The sequence below is a fragment of the Populus trichocarpa genome, chromosome 1 (genome assembly GCF_000002775.5).
Source record: "Populus trichocarpa isolate Nisqually-1 chromosome 1, P.trichocarpa_v4.1, whole genome shotgun sequence".
In the NCBI taxonomy this organism is placed as follows: Eukaryota; Viridiplantae; Streptophyta; class Magnoliopsida; order Malpighiales; family Salicaceae; genus Populus; species Populus trichocarpa.
This window is the reverse complement of record NC_037285.2, coordinates 48,669,249-48,681,399: the sequence shown is the minus strand read 5'-3', so window position 1 is coordinate 48,681,399 and position 12,151 is coordinate 48,669,249. Positions and strand designations below refer to the sequence as shown.

The 12,151-nt window shown below is 33.0% G+C and overlaps 1 protein-coding gene across 1 annotated transcript; it reads right to left on the bottom strand.

Moving 5' to 3' along the window:
• Positions 1 to 395: 395 nt before the first annotated feature.
• On the bottom strand, positions 396 to 11,536 carry LOC7480391 (twinkle homolog protein, chloroplastic/mitochondrial). The gene is made up of 21 exons (XM_024594674.2): positions 11,103 to 11,536; positions 10,769 to 10,893; positions 9,496 to 9,551; positions 9,357 to 9,414; positions 9,153 to 9,263; positions 8,744 to 8,833; positions 8,243 to 8,323; positions 7,653 to 7,718; positions 7,458 to 7,574; positions 6,445 to 6,492; positions 6,280 to 6,365; positions 6,112 to 6,172; positions 5,549 to 5,731; positions 4,359 to 4,490; positions 3,897 to 3,958; positions 3,502 to 3,585; positions 2,582 to 2,713; positions 1,673 to 1,769; positions 1,463 to 1,597; positions 1,164 to 1,231; positions 396 to 630 (listed from the first exon to the last, which is right to left on the bottom strand). Exons 1-21 carry the CDS (start codon positions 11,380 to 11,382, stop codon positions 555 to 557), a joined length of 2,148 nt encoding a protein of 715 aa, XP_024450442.1. The 5' UTR covers positions 11,383 to 11,536; the 3' UTR covers positions 396 to 554.
• Between the last annotated feature and the right edge of the window lie 615 nt (positions 11,537 to 12,151).

Sequence of the window (12,151 nt, the reverse complement as noted above, 5' to 3'; positions counted from 1 at the left end):
CAAGATCGATCAAGACAAGGTATGATCACAAGTTCAGAGGATAAACATCAAGATTAACCCTTGAATTTTTTTTAAAAGAAAAAAAAAACCAAAACAATATTGTTATAGACAAAAAAATCAATAAAAAAAAACAAATAGAAGACCAGGTCACATGTCAACCCTGGTTTTTACCCTGTCACTGCCTTGACCTATTTTTTCTTCAACCTAGATTAGTCGAGGCCTACTACCCGCCAGACCAGTCTGGATTTAGGGTCTATGAGATCAACCCCAAGTTAGATATTAAATTCACACTTAAAATACTGCACTTGGACAAAAACATGCACACCAGCATGAAGGCTGGGAGAAACTACAGAATAAAGAAATAAGAAAAGAAAAGAAAACTGTGCAGACATGGCTTGTTAAATCAAAGCATCAAAACCTGATATATGAAGCCCTAGTTTACAAGATTAGATCATTAAAGTACATCATCATACAAAAAATAACTGTGATGTATATATTAACTCACAAGTGAAAATGTACAAGTCTTTTTATCTTCATGTTAGTTACATAATTTGCTATCTTCTAAGTGGTTTAAAGCCTTGATTGTCGCTTCCAGTAGATTTATCAACATTCATGAATTCACCAGTTACTCTGCCAAAGTGCACGCAACAGATTCATTAACACTTGTTTCATGTAAAGAAACAAAACATCCAAATCTAAACATGGTGAAAACAAGTACACGAAGTAGATAGAGCTGGGGGAAAGGGTGAGAAGATGGTGGATATTAGGGAAGACATCTGGGGACACAAATGAGCAACAAAACAATCAGATTAAACTGCACTCTAGACCAAAAACAGAACTATTTGTTACCCTAAATATGGTTAAATCTTCTTCGGTTTTGGCGGAAGAAAGAAACCAATACCGCGCAAATAGTTTCCCTGCTATTGCCATGTAGATAGGACTATTTTCTACTGAAACAAAAATCTTAGTTTATTTACATTCCATGGTGATGATATACATATTATGCTAGAATTGGAATTCTAAGAAACCATATTAAAACCTGTTGTATTTGACAGAATCAAGTCAAGCCAAAATAATTTCGGTAGCCAAGAGAAGTTACTCGTAATCATTGCTAAGGCTAAGGTTGTGATGTGACACCATAACAACAATTTTGAGTCTCATACCTGTTATATGACAGGAAGGCATCTCCTATGGTCCCAGCTACCTTATTTCTAACCTTCCTGACCAAAACCTGCAGGTCATAAAACTTATTAATAGACTTGTGTCCAGGAATAATGACGGTGATAAGTACATGAAAAGAAAACTTTTTGGTTTAAAGGGAGAAAGAAAAGAAAACAAAGAGTATGCCATGTGTCTCTGTGCAATACAAGATTATCATGTAGATTCCATTGTCTACTAATGATGTTGAAAAATTAGCTATATAAACACAAGCATATGCAGGAGACCATACAAATGTTCTCACCTGTACTTGATCAATAGGTCCAGCATTTGGATTCCTATTACGATGAATGACAATGCCGTTGTCACATTTGTTAACAAAGTGTGCACTGCCACTGATATCATATAGATTAGGAGGTTGGCCGGTCCAATTTTGCAACTGTTAGACAGAACACATGTTAGTAACGGAGGTCCTTAAGAAGACAGGTAAAAACCTGAGATTACAAATGCCAACCTGTCTCGGATGCGCCACTAACCAAACATGACAAGCATGATGTTGAGCAAACCTTTTGATCAGTGTAAGCATCTGACTAACATACTCAGTCTCGGTCCTGTCATAAGCAAATTTCATATCAAGCATCGAATTACAAATTTATGGCACATATACATAATTCAAAAAGAAATCGTACAAAAAGAATATGGTTTTCTTCTAACATTTCAAGGGATTATGTTTCCTGCATTTAGTTTCTGCTAAACAAGATGCATTTTTAATAAGCAATTAAGCTAAGACAACAAAATAGATAATCAAGAGAATGTTTATTGTCCTCTAATACATCTGTGAAATAAACTATATGGAAGAACACATCTGTGAAAAGCTGAGATAGCACCTTGCCATAAGCTGCTGTACAAATTTAACAAAAGTTGAATCAGTCTTACATTTCAGTGATTAGTGCTTGACACAAGCCTTATACTCATAATACTCAACATAAACAAATGAGTAGTAAGAAAAGAGGGGGGATGGATTAGTCTAAACAACAAGCGTGAATTATGAGAATAATACATATTTACCGGACTGGAAGGAGAGATATAGTAAAACCCTGTTGTGCTGCTTTGATAAAAAGAAAAGAAAGTAACCAACAATTCAAAGGTTTATGGATTAAAAAAAATCAGGGTGACAGAATATTTCAGCTTAATGATGCTATTATCATTAACAACAATTTAACACGTAAAAGAGAAGAGCCGAAATTAACAGAAACTAGGCAAGTGAACAAATTTTAATCATTCAAAAGCCATGAGTTCTACACTGCAATCTCTCATTAGCAGATAAAGAATGAAGAAATAACAAATAACTAGAGAATTTAGAGCATGTGTTAGTTCCCATCACAAACTCAACATTTACAAGCAAAAGGGATGGACATCTCACATGTTAGGAGGGCGTTGATGGTCGAGCTCATTGTAAGGATCAATTACTAGTCCACGGACCCCATGTCTCAGAACTGCAGCTCTTGCAAGGTCAAGAACCCATTTTATATTTGGAAGCGCATCATCTTCACATCTATTCCATGAACCACAGGAAAAGCCCACATAATAAGACATCAAAAGCAATGCCGACAGGTTACATCATGAACTTGATTAGAATGACAACAATTAGATCAAAAGCAAGTGTTTGGAAACATCAGAGGCTTCACAGTGAGGACTACTCTTCCAGAAGTTATTATTAATTAAGGTTCTGGGATCATTCAAACATTTGTTCTTCAAAGTGCAAAGGAAGTTCAACAGCTAGTAAATAGAATATTTATTAACCATTCCCTACATGTAATTATTCATCAACCTACTTTGGTTTGGGAACAGAACAGCAAATAGTCAAAATATTTTAAAAGTTCTATGCCAGACATGAAAGTTCATAAACCAGAATAAAAGGCTGTACTATCTTTTCTAAAAAATAAATTAAAAAAAAAAGCACTTATGAACCGAGATAGCTTTAGAAAATAAACTCTGACAGGTTGTGGTCTCAGCAGATTTCTGGACATCAACGTAACCACCATGTAATTTTTCTTTTTTAGACATCAGTTACTGCAACTTGTAACTAAAAAACTACTAATTTATAGCTATAGAAGCTGAGGACCTTCCAATCAGTATAGCCAGTTGCCCTATTTCAGGATAGACTTGACTTATAAATGCATGAACATTAAGAATCAGTGAGAAATCAACAAGCAGAAATATAAAAGTCCAGATTAACTAGAAAGGAAACATGAAACAGGTTGTCACTCCAAGTCAAAATTATAATAACTAGATGTACTTATATCACCTGAACTGTAGTGGAAACTATAAAGTGTAACTTACCTTATGAGATAAAAAGTATCGCTCAACCACTGCTTCCCTTCTTCTAACTCCTTGGCACTCATACGTTCAGCAGATTCTCCATAACTATGGTTAGCAAAGAAATCAAACAATAAAGTTAAAAGAATTCATGTGAGATGAAAAGTAGAAAGGAAATCAGCACAAGTGACAAAAAACCAAATGAATTATCACAACTAATCTGGCAATCTAAAGTAAATATTACATATTATTATAGATAAGAATCAATCGATTTACAATTAGAAAGGTAAGAGTTTTAGAGTACATTTTCAAGAAAAGATTTCAATTGCTGTATTACTCATCAAGAATTACAATATAGGAAGTTGAAAATCATGACAAGGACATCATAGAGCAATGATGGAGAAATAGACCATACTGACCGTGCATCAAAAAAGGGCTTCTTCATGTGTTTCTCCAAAAGTTTCCTAGCATGTTGCCGGACCTATAGTGAAGAAAAAGACAACCAGTTGAGAAAAATATTAGTAAAAGGAACATACATAATAAACATAATATTGATAAAGGATGAAAAAATATATTAAACAAAGCCTTTTTGCATGTGAAGAACACTCACATGAATATGATTAAGAATTTTAAAATATGTGAAGTTAACTACATTTCTAAAACCATGTAGCTCAATCAATGAATATGACAACTTGCATGGCTTGATTCTACAAAACCCAAATCGTATGCTTTAAATGCATCTAAACTGTATCCAGAGACTGCTATTTCAATTTCATCACAATTAATCCATGTTTAAATGAACATGCACAAAGAAGGGTGATAACCACCACTAACATCAAGATTGTGCATGTCAAAACACAACCAAAAAGGAACTAGCTTACATTGTTCTCCATGGAGCAAAGTGCGAATTTCCAGCCAACACTTTCATTAAGATTGCATAATAGAGCATCGATCCACTCACTCTTGCCTGAATTGGGAACCCCGGTTACCAAAGTCAACTCTCCTGGCATAACCTGATCAAAATACATGCAATTAAAACCAGTCTGTCTGCCATTATTCAGAGACACACATATAAGTAATTTACTAGTAATTTAAAGAGTTCAGCTGCAACATTAACTCCCTTCCCAGAGATGATAAAAACACCATGTTTATTAGTTACTTCTCAATTCCCTTTTTTCCCTCTTTGTTAAGAAGATTATAATATTCATGAAAAGAGCATGAATCATTGCAGCTGGGAGAATATGGCATCCTTCTATACAGAGAAATGGAGAAGAAAATTAAGACGATATGAATTTCCAACCACAATGAATATCACTCCTTTCAAAACCCTGGAAATTCAGTTCTCTCACTGCATATCTTCCTAATTTAAAAGAACGAATGATTAACTTCCTCTTGCCCTCTCTCACTGTCCCTCTCCCTAACATTCACATACACAGATTTCTCTAATTTACTGATACGTAGTAATTTAAAAGAATATAACAGCAGCATTACCCCCCTTCCAACAGATGATAAGAGAAACACCTGTTTATTGGTTACTTTTCTCAGTTCACATTCTTCTCCTCTTCATAAAGAAGATTTTAATTTCAATATTCAAAAAGAGATCGAATGATTATAACCGAAATAATGAGAAATCCTTCTACATAAAGCAATGGAGAAGAAAATTAAGACAACATGAATATTTCCACACTACTGAATATCAGACAAACCACAGATTACAGAAGTTCAGCTCCCTCCCACTGTACCCCCTTCCCTTCTTTGCAATCCATTCCCTCATTTCAATATTTTCCTTTAATTCTTCTTCTTTTTTTCAATTGAATTAGAATTAGGAAAACTGGATCAGCTATCTCCAGACATATTATTGAAAGCATCTGATTAGATTATCAATATATTAAGATGATAAATACAACTTCATATTTTGAAAACCATAACAATTTTCTACAAATACAGTTTTTCAAAGGATATTCTCATGCGACATAATATTTCATTACCTGAAATTAAATAAATACTCCATGATGAAAGATAAAAAATGCAGGTTTAAAGGAGAAGGAAAGAAAGAACAATCAGGACTTACATTATATATTTCATTTAGAGCTGTCCACCCAGTTGAGGCACCAAATTCATACCCAAGAGTGCGATTATAATACGCATCAATCTCAGGGAAGTAATCGCTAAATTGGAACAATCCACGTATAGGGTATAGCTCAGCATTTTCAATTATATCCCTCAGCGCAAGTGGCCCCGAAAACATGAGAACCTGAAGATATTTTCTACCAGTGTTGTTAAATATCAAGAAGGAAATGTCCAACGTAAGTAAGCTTCAAGAGCTTTCAAAAATCGTTCTCTGTGGATTCATCTAGTGAAGGACAATTATCTATAAAAATGCATGAACTGCATACGACCAACAACATGGTTTAATGTTAATAAACTAAATCATAAATCATTCCAAAATAAATAGTTCAGAGGAAAGGAAAAATAGCATATAGCATATGAACTCAGTTTCCTTTTTGTTGAATCAGAGCCATATGAATCATCATTTGCCAAATGATGTACAAGTTTATCACTGAAAAAAATTAGAACAAGGTGAAACAAAATCAACTTGTACTTTAAACATAGTCATGGCTATTCATATCTGACCTCATTTGCATCCTTGAAATGTTCATCTGTATTTTTCTTTGGCCATTTGACTCGCCAGCATCTATATCCACCAAAAAAAAAGAAGAATGATGGCTTTTCTTAACAAATTTGCAAAAATCATTCTCATGTAACAAAGGAAACAGTATTATCAGCAGACAAGCTATGCACCTTTCCCTTCCAAGGCGGCGCGCCAGCTCTTCAGCCAATGCTTGACCCGGTGGATCTCCATCAGTGGCAAGTATTATGCGAGATACCTATAAAAGTAAATGTCAAAACTTGCATCTTTAAATTGACAGGTTGCACCCACTAGCAGTGCAAGTTATTTTTACCAACCTTGTCCAAGTACTCTTTGCAATTCCAGAGATACTGATATTTTGTGTCCTAGCTTCACAGATACATATAAGCAAATCAGATGCAGATTTCCAGTACAGAAGGAACCAAATATTATTAACATGGACAATGAGAAAATTACTGGTTTAATTTGGCAAGGTCTCTGAATACCCGTTTGAGAAATTAACAGTACTTTGTTAATAAGGTTACAGAAGAACAGAAAAAAAAAAAATAGCAACTAGCATTCAAATGGTTTTTAATCACAAAGGTGAGGATTGCATTTTTATTCAGTCTGTGTAGAAGTGTTTTCACACTAATGCTATTTCTCCCTACATAAATAAGCCTCATGGGGTCACATGCATGGATCCTTTTCCTCCATTTTGTTTTCCAATGGACATGACTAGATTCAATAATGATGTCGGACAAATTTAGATTAGTGTCCTATGGAGGATTTGTTGATAGAGTTGGAGAGATAGGAATTTAAGAGATGAATCAGGGTTTAAGTTGCAGGTATGCAGAATTGTGATTGATTAAGGATGTGTTTTAGGTGGAATTGGGATTTTAACTGTAATGTGAATAGCAATCCGAGATTACTATAGCAATCAGAAATACTTCAGGAGGAAGAAGAAAAGAGTGCGTTGGAGAAAAGAGAGGAAGGAAAAAAAAAACAAGGCCACAACCCTTAAACTATATCAAATACTCATAATTCAATTATTCAAAGTCCTCCCACTGCATAAATATATAAGCACCAAATATAGTCCTAAACTAATAGGAAAACATAATTACAAACTCCTAACTAATATTCTAGTTTCTAAATAAACTAAGATGTCTAAATAGCACTAATAATCCTAAGAAAAATACCTAAATATAGACTAGTTTTACCGGAATTATCAAAATATACATAATCACAGATTAAATAACTATAATTTCTCAACTTCTCTATCATTGACTGCATTAAATAATAAATAGTAATAAACACTGCTGACAAAACTCTGAATTTTAAAGTTGACACAGACCTCCTGGTTAGGTGGTAATTCCTTTGGAGAAACTGATGGAGGAGCACCATCAGGGACACTCACACAATTACGAAATCCAGCTTCTTCCATTGCAAGCTTGTCCATTTCACCTTCAACCTACAATCAGAATAAATTAATAAGCATCACACGAAGTAACTAAGGAATTTCTCACAAAATGAAAGGCAGACACAATACAATGATGATTTCATCTGCTCCCTTTATATCATCTAGCCCGTAAAATACTTTTTTTGTATCCTTTTCCTGAAATAAAGCAGAATAGTAAAGGATCAGAAACACATTACTTCAAATTAAATATCAAATAAATACTCTTTGTGCCTTTCACCTGAAATAAATGCAAATTAGTATAGGATCAAATAAGCACTACTAAAAAATTCCTAGGAGAAATTGAATGTGACAAGGATACCATCATAAGAATTTACTGAAAAGCTGAATGAAACAACCCAAGCAGTAAAACATGAAGTTCAAGTTTAAATAAGGATAAAAAAGGTTCAAGCACAAACATAGAGGAAGCACATCTTAAAATGAAGAAAAACATAGATTATGAAGTTCTCAAAAAAAGTCTCCCTTGTCAGAGAAAGTTCAATGATCCCTCTAGGAGTCATTCAAGAGAGATTTCCCAGTAGGAATTCATCCACTGGAGATTAAAAATACAAGGTCTAAGGATTTTAAAATGATGGTAATGATTGATCGGAACTAAATATAGAAGTTCAACAATACAAGCCTAGGCATTTTTTTTATAGAAAAGTAACATTTATGACAAGAACCTGCCAAAATCTCTTGTTGATGTCCCGATACTTGCAGCTTACAAGCACTCCATTCCGCCGATAAGTGAAAGCAATAGCAACCTGCCAATGAAATGTCTAGAATTATTAGAAAGGGCAGAAGTAATTCACATTTAAACTGAAATGACAAGAACATATTGTCCAAACAAATTAATCAATATTTGAAATAGGCAACAGAAAATACCCCCACCCCTCTTTTTCTTACACATATGAATGAAGGAACAACTTTAAAATCTCTTCTTGTACTGATCATAAAAGGGAGATATAACTTTGTTTCCATTCATAAAGGTGAAAGTAGCAAATTTTTTGCATTTTATGTATCCAAAAAAAAAGAAAAGATAAATCCAACCAAAATTCCATTTAGTTTATCCGTGATTATGGTTCATTTGAATTTACAACTATTAGAGGTTCATAGGAATCTTCACACTACAATTAATGATTAAACATAAGAAGTATTCTTGTTGTTTCAGTAGTGTCGTGAACCTGGCCACGGTCGCCATAACCTTTCTGCATAACTTGATTTCTCGCCAGCGTCTCTGCTGATATTAACCGCTCCTTGAAATAACAAACAAGCTGAAACGATGCCAAAAATAGTTATATGGCTTGCATTGCAATAAGAAAAAGGCAAATAGATTGGCTGAGAACGTAAAGAATGTAGCTAAACTGACTCTCATTTCCCATCCCACTGAAAATTAGATATGCTAAAAACATTTCCCAGAGATGTTCCTGAAAATCAATATGAAGAAAGTGCTCCCAAATGCTCTCGACCACAGGCACATCAAGAGATTGAACTGGCCAGCACCTTTAAAAGTGGACTAACCATCACCCAAATCAGCATCATACAAGACAAGATTAGTATTAAAACACAAAGGTAAAAAGATAACGCAACAACCTCATCGCATAGCGGTTCCAATTCCAGACTCTGCTCTGTGATTTCTCTTATCTCCTTAACTTTGGAAAGTTTGAGTGAGGTTCCATATGTAGATTTGCTACCTGCAAAGGGCTGCAACCAAAGGAGGAGTTTTCAGGCAAATGCTTTTCACTACTATATGACCAACAAATAGTTTTACATGTAACATAGACAAGAAATTCTTACTTTTGTTCCACCATTCCACCCACATTTTGCTCGAAAGCAATTCCAGGATGCATTTCCCCTAGACATCAAAGATGCCCCAAGTTGACAATTTTATAATCACCACAAATAAAAATGATTCACGAAAAGTGCAAGAGCATACCCATCTGCACTGATGAAAAGAGAAAAGGATTTCTCTTTTGAACCACCGCCTTTGCACTAACACCAAAAACAGCAACCACAAATAAGTACAATTTCTAAACATTGCAATCAAACTTAATAAAAGGAGTTCCTGATAGCACAGAAACTGAGACTTTACACCAAATTTAGCAGATTGTTCCCATGTCCAAATTTTTTTGCAAGGAAAAATTATTTCAAAGCTCAAACATTTTATTAATGTTCCTTTGTTTCAAAACAAACAAATATCTTTCGCTAGCTGAAGCAATCAGCTATTGTGACTGCATTAACTACTTAAATCAATTTCAAGCAATATAAACCTCATCAAATTTTTTACTACTTAAGCCCCGTTTGTTTGCTGGAAAGTAGTTTTCTTTTAGAAAGTGATTTCCTTGGAAAGTGGATTCCTGAAAAGTGAATTATTTTCCGATGTTTGGTAGTGTCATAGAAAATAAGTTAAAAAACATTTTCCAATGTTTGGTTATGTCATGGAAAATAAGTTAGAAAATAACTTATTAATATTTTTTTCAAGTTTATTAAAATAATGAGGAACAAATCTTACGAATTAAAATGTTGAATTAGAATGAAATTGAAAAATAATCTAATTTCATAAATTATCTCAAATAAAATAAATAACAATCAAAATAATGAAAATCAAATCTAAAGATAAAAAAATTGAAAGACGATGAAATTAAAATCATAATAATTACAATTTCATAAATTATTTCAAATAAAATAAGTAACAATTAAAAGAATGAGGATCGAATTTGATAAATAAAAAATTTCAATTAAAAAAATAATAAGAGAAAAACAAATAACAATTATAAAAATAAGGACCAAAGTTAATATAAAAATCAAATTCTAAGGGGTCAAACTGAAGGAAAAAAAAAGATTCAAAACAAAATATATAGTAATTAAAAGTTTGAGGACAAAATTTGTTATAATCAGCAAATAATATGATATTTTTAAATTTTTCATAACTTCTGAAAAGTATTTTCCATCCAAAAAAAAAAAAACACTTTCCTGAAAACCAAATCAAATTTGTTTTTGACTGGAAAGTATTTTCGGATTACTTTCAAGAAACAACTTTTCCTCAAACAAAACAAAGGAGTCCTTAGTTCTTTTCTAATACCAACTGTCAATATCTAAGTTTAAAATTTGCTTTCGCATGATAAGCACACAATCAAATCTTATAGACAACTCCTTGACAAAGCTAAACTTTAGCATTGCAACAAAAAGTAACATGCAAAGATCTTTACCATTGGACAAGTTAAGGCATTGTACTGTCCAGGAGCAAAGTGATCTAGTTCAATCCCCACCTCTGCTAATTTAAACCTTAAAATCTCCAACTTTGATTTCTTCACTTCTGGGTCCAAACCATAAACTGAAAACCAGACCAAAAAACACACAAAAATACCACATCAACCCTCTAAACCACGCATTTATCTTCACATGAACATACAAATTCATATACACTAACCTTTCTAAAAAAACAAAACAAAACTTTCACCCTTATCCAACAAAATCCAAGAACCCCACGTAACAGAAACAAAAACCCATCTCAAAAAACACGAAAAAACATAAGATAAATACCTGGGGCAGGAAGAGGAGAAAAAGGGAGGCCATTAGTTTGAGTAAGCAAAGAACGGTTAAACTTAGAGGTGGGTTTTGAAGAACAAAAAACAGGTGACAATCTTTTAAAGGTACGATATTGTTGTTTATTTGAAGAAGGTAACAGAGGCAAAGGAGTAGGAATAGTACTAGTGGTGGGTTTAAGCAAGAATTTAGAGCCCATGTAGTTGTGAAAAGAAGATAAAAAAGCAAGCTTTTTGTTCAAATTGACGTGAGGTTTGTGAATGGCAAAAGCAAGCATCTTTCTCTCTCTCTCTCTTTTGGATTTTCTATGGTTCTTGTTGTTGGTGTTTCAGCAGGACTGTTCTTCCATGGGTGAGAGTGGAAGATAGAGGAGGGAAAGGGCAGAAAACAGGGTTTAAGGGTTTGTGGGTTCTGTCTGTTGTTGTCTTACTTGTTTTATTTTATTTTTATTTTATCTTTTACACTTCACCTTTTTAATAAAGTTATTAAACCCGTTAACCCGGTTCAAAAACAATATTATTTTAAAATATATATATATAAACATCAATTTAAAAAAGAAAATGAAAATGAGTTTCATTTTCACCAAATTTAATTAACTTTGATTAATTTCTACATGAACAAGTTATTGAATTAATTAAAAAACTAAGTATATTTAATATTATTATTTTTCAAAATGAAAGAAAATGATTAATTAATTTTAAAAAATTGATAAGTAGAACTTCATGTGACTGTCAGTGTAGTAATTTTTCAAAATGAAGAAAAAACAAACACATACTTAATTCTCTTTCAGGTTGAAACCCGCCCGAATAACTAACCGGGTTTTCATTTCTTTGTTGGCTCTTTTGCCACTTGTATTTTAAAAAATCTCATTCACACCCTTCTCTTCCCCAACCATTTTCTTTTTTATATATAGTTTTTTTTTTTTTTGCAATTAACTCAATTTATATTTATCCATAATTTTTATTTGTTAAAAAACTATTTTTCTCAATGAAAAATATATAAAAAAAAGAGGAAAATAAAATTAAAATGTAAAATATAATTTTGAA

What these genes read in the sequence shown, in the direction of transcription:
- LOC7480391 (XM_024594674.2), bottom strand. Translation starts at nt 11,382, where the DNA reads ATGCTTGCTTTTGCCATTCACAAACCTCACGTCAATTTGAACAAAAAG. An exon ending in ATGCCTTAACTTGTCCAATG is followed by an intron (nt 9,552 to 10,768) that starts GTAAAGATCTTT and finishes TTTTGGTGTTAG; the next exon opens with TGCAAAGGCGGTGGTTCAAA. An exon ending in CGCCGCCTTGGAAGGGAAAG is followed by an intron (nt 6,173 to 6,279) that starts GTGCATAGCTTG and finishes TGGTGGATATAG; the next exon opens with ATGCTGGCGAGTCAAATGGC.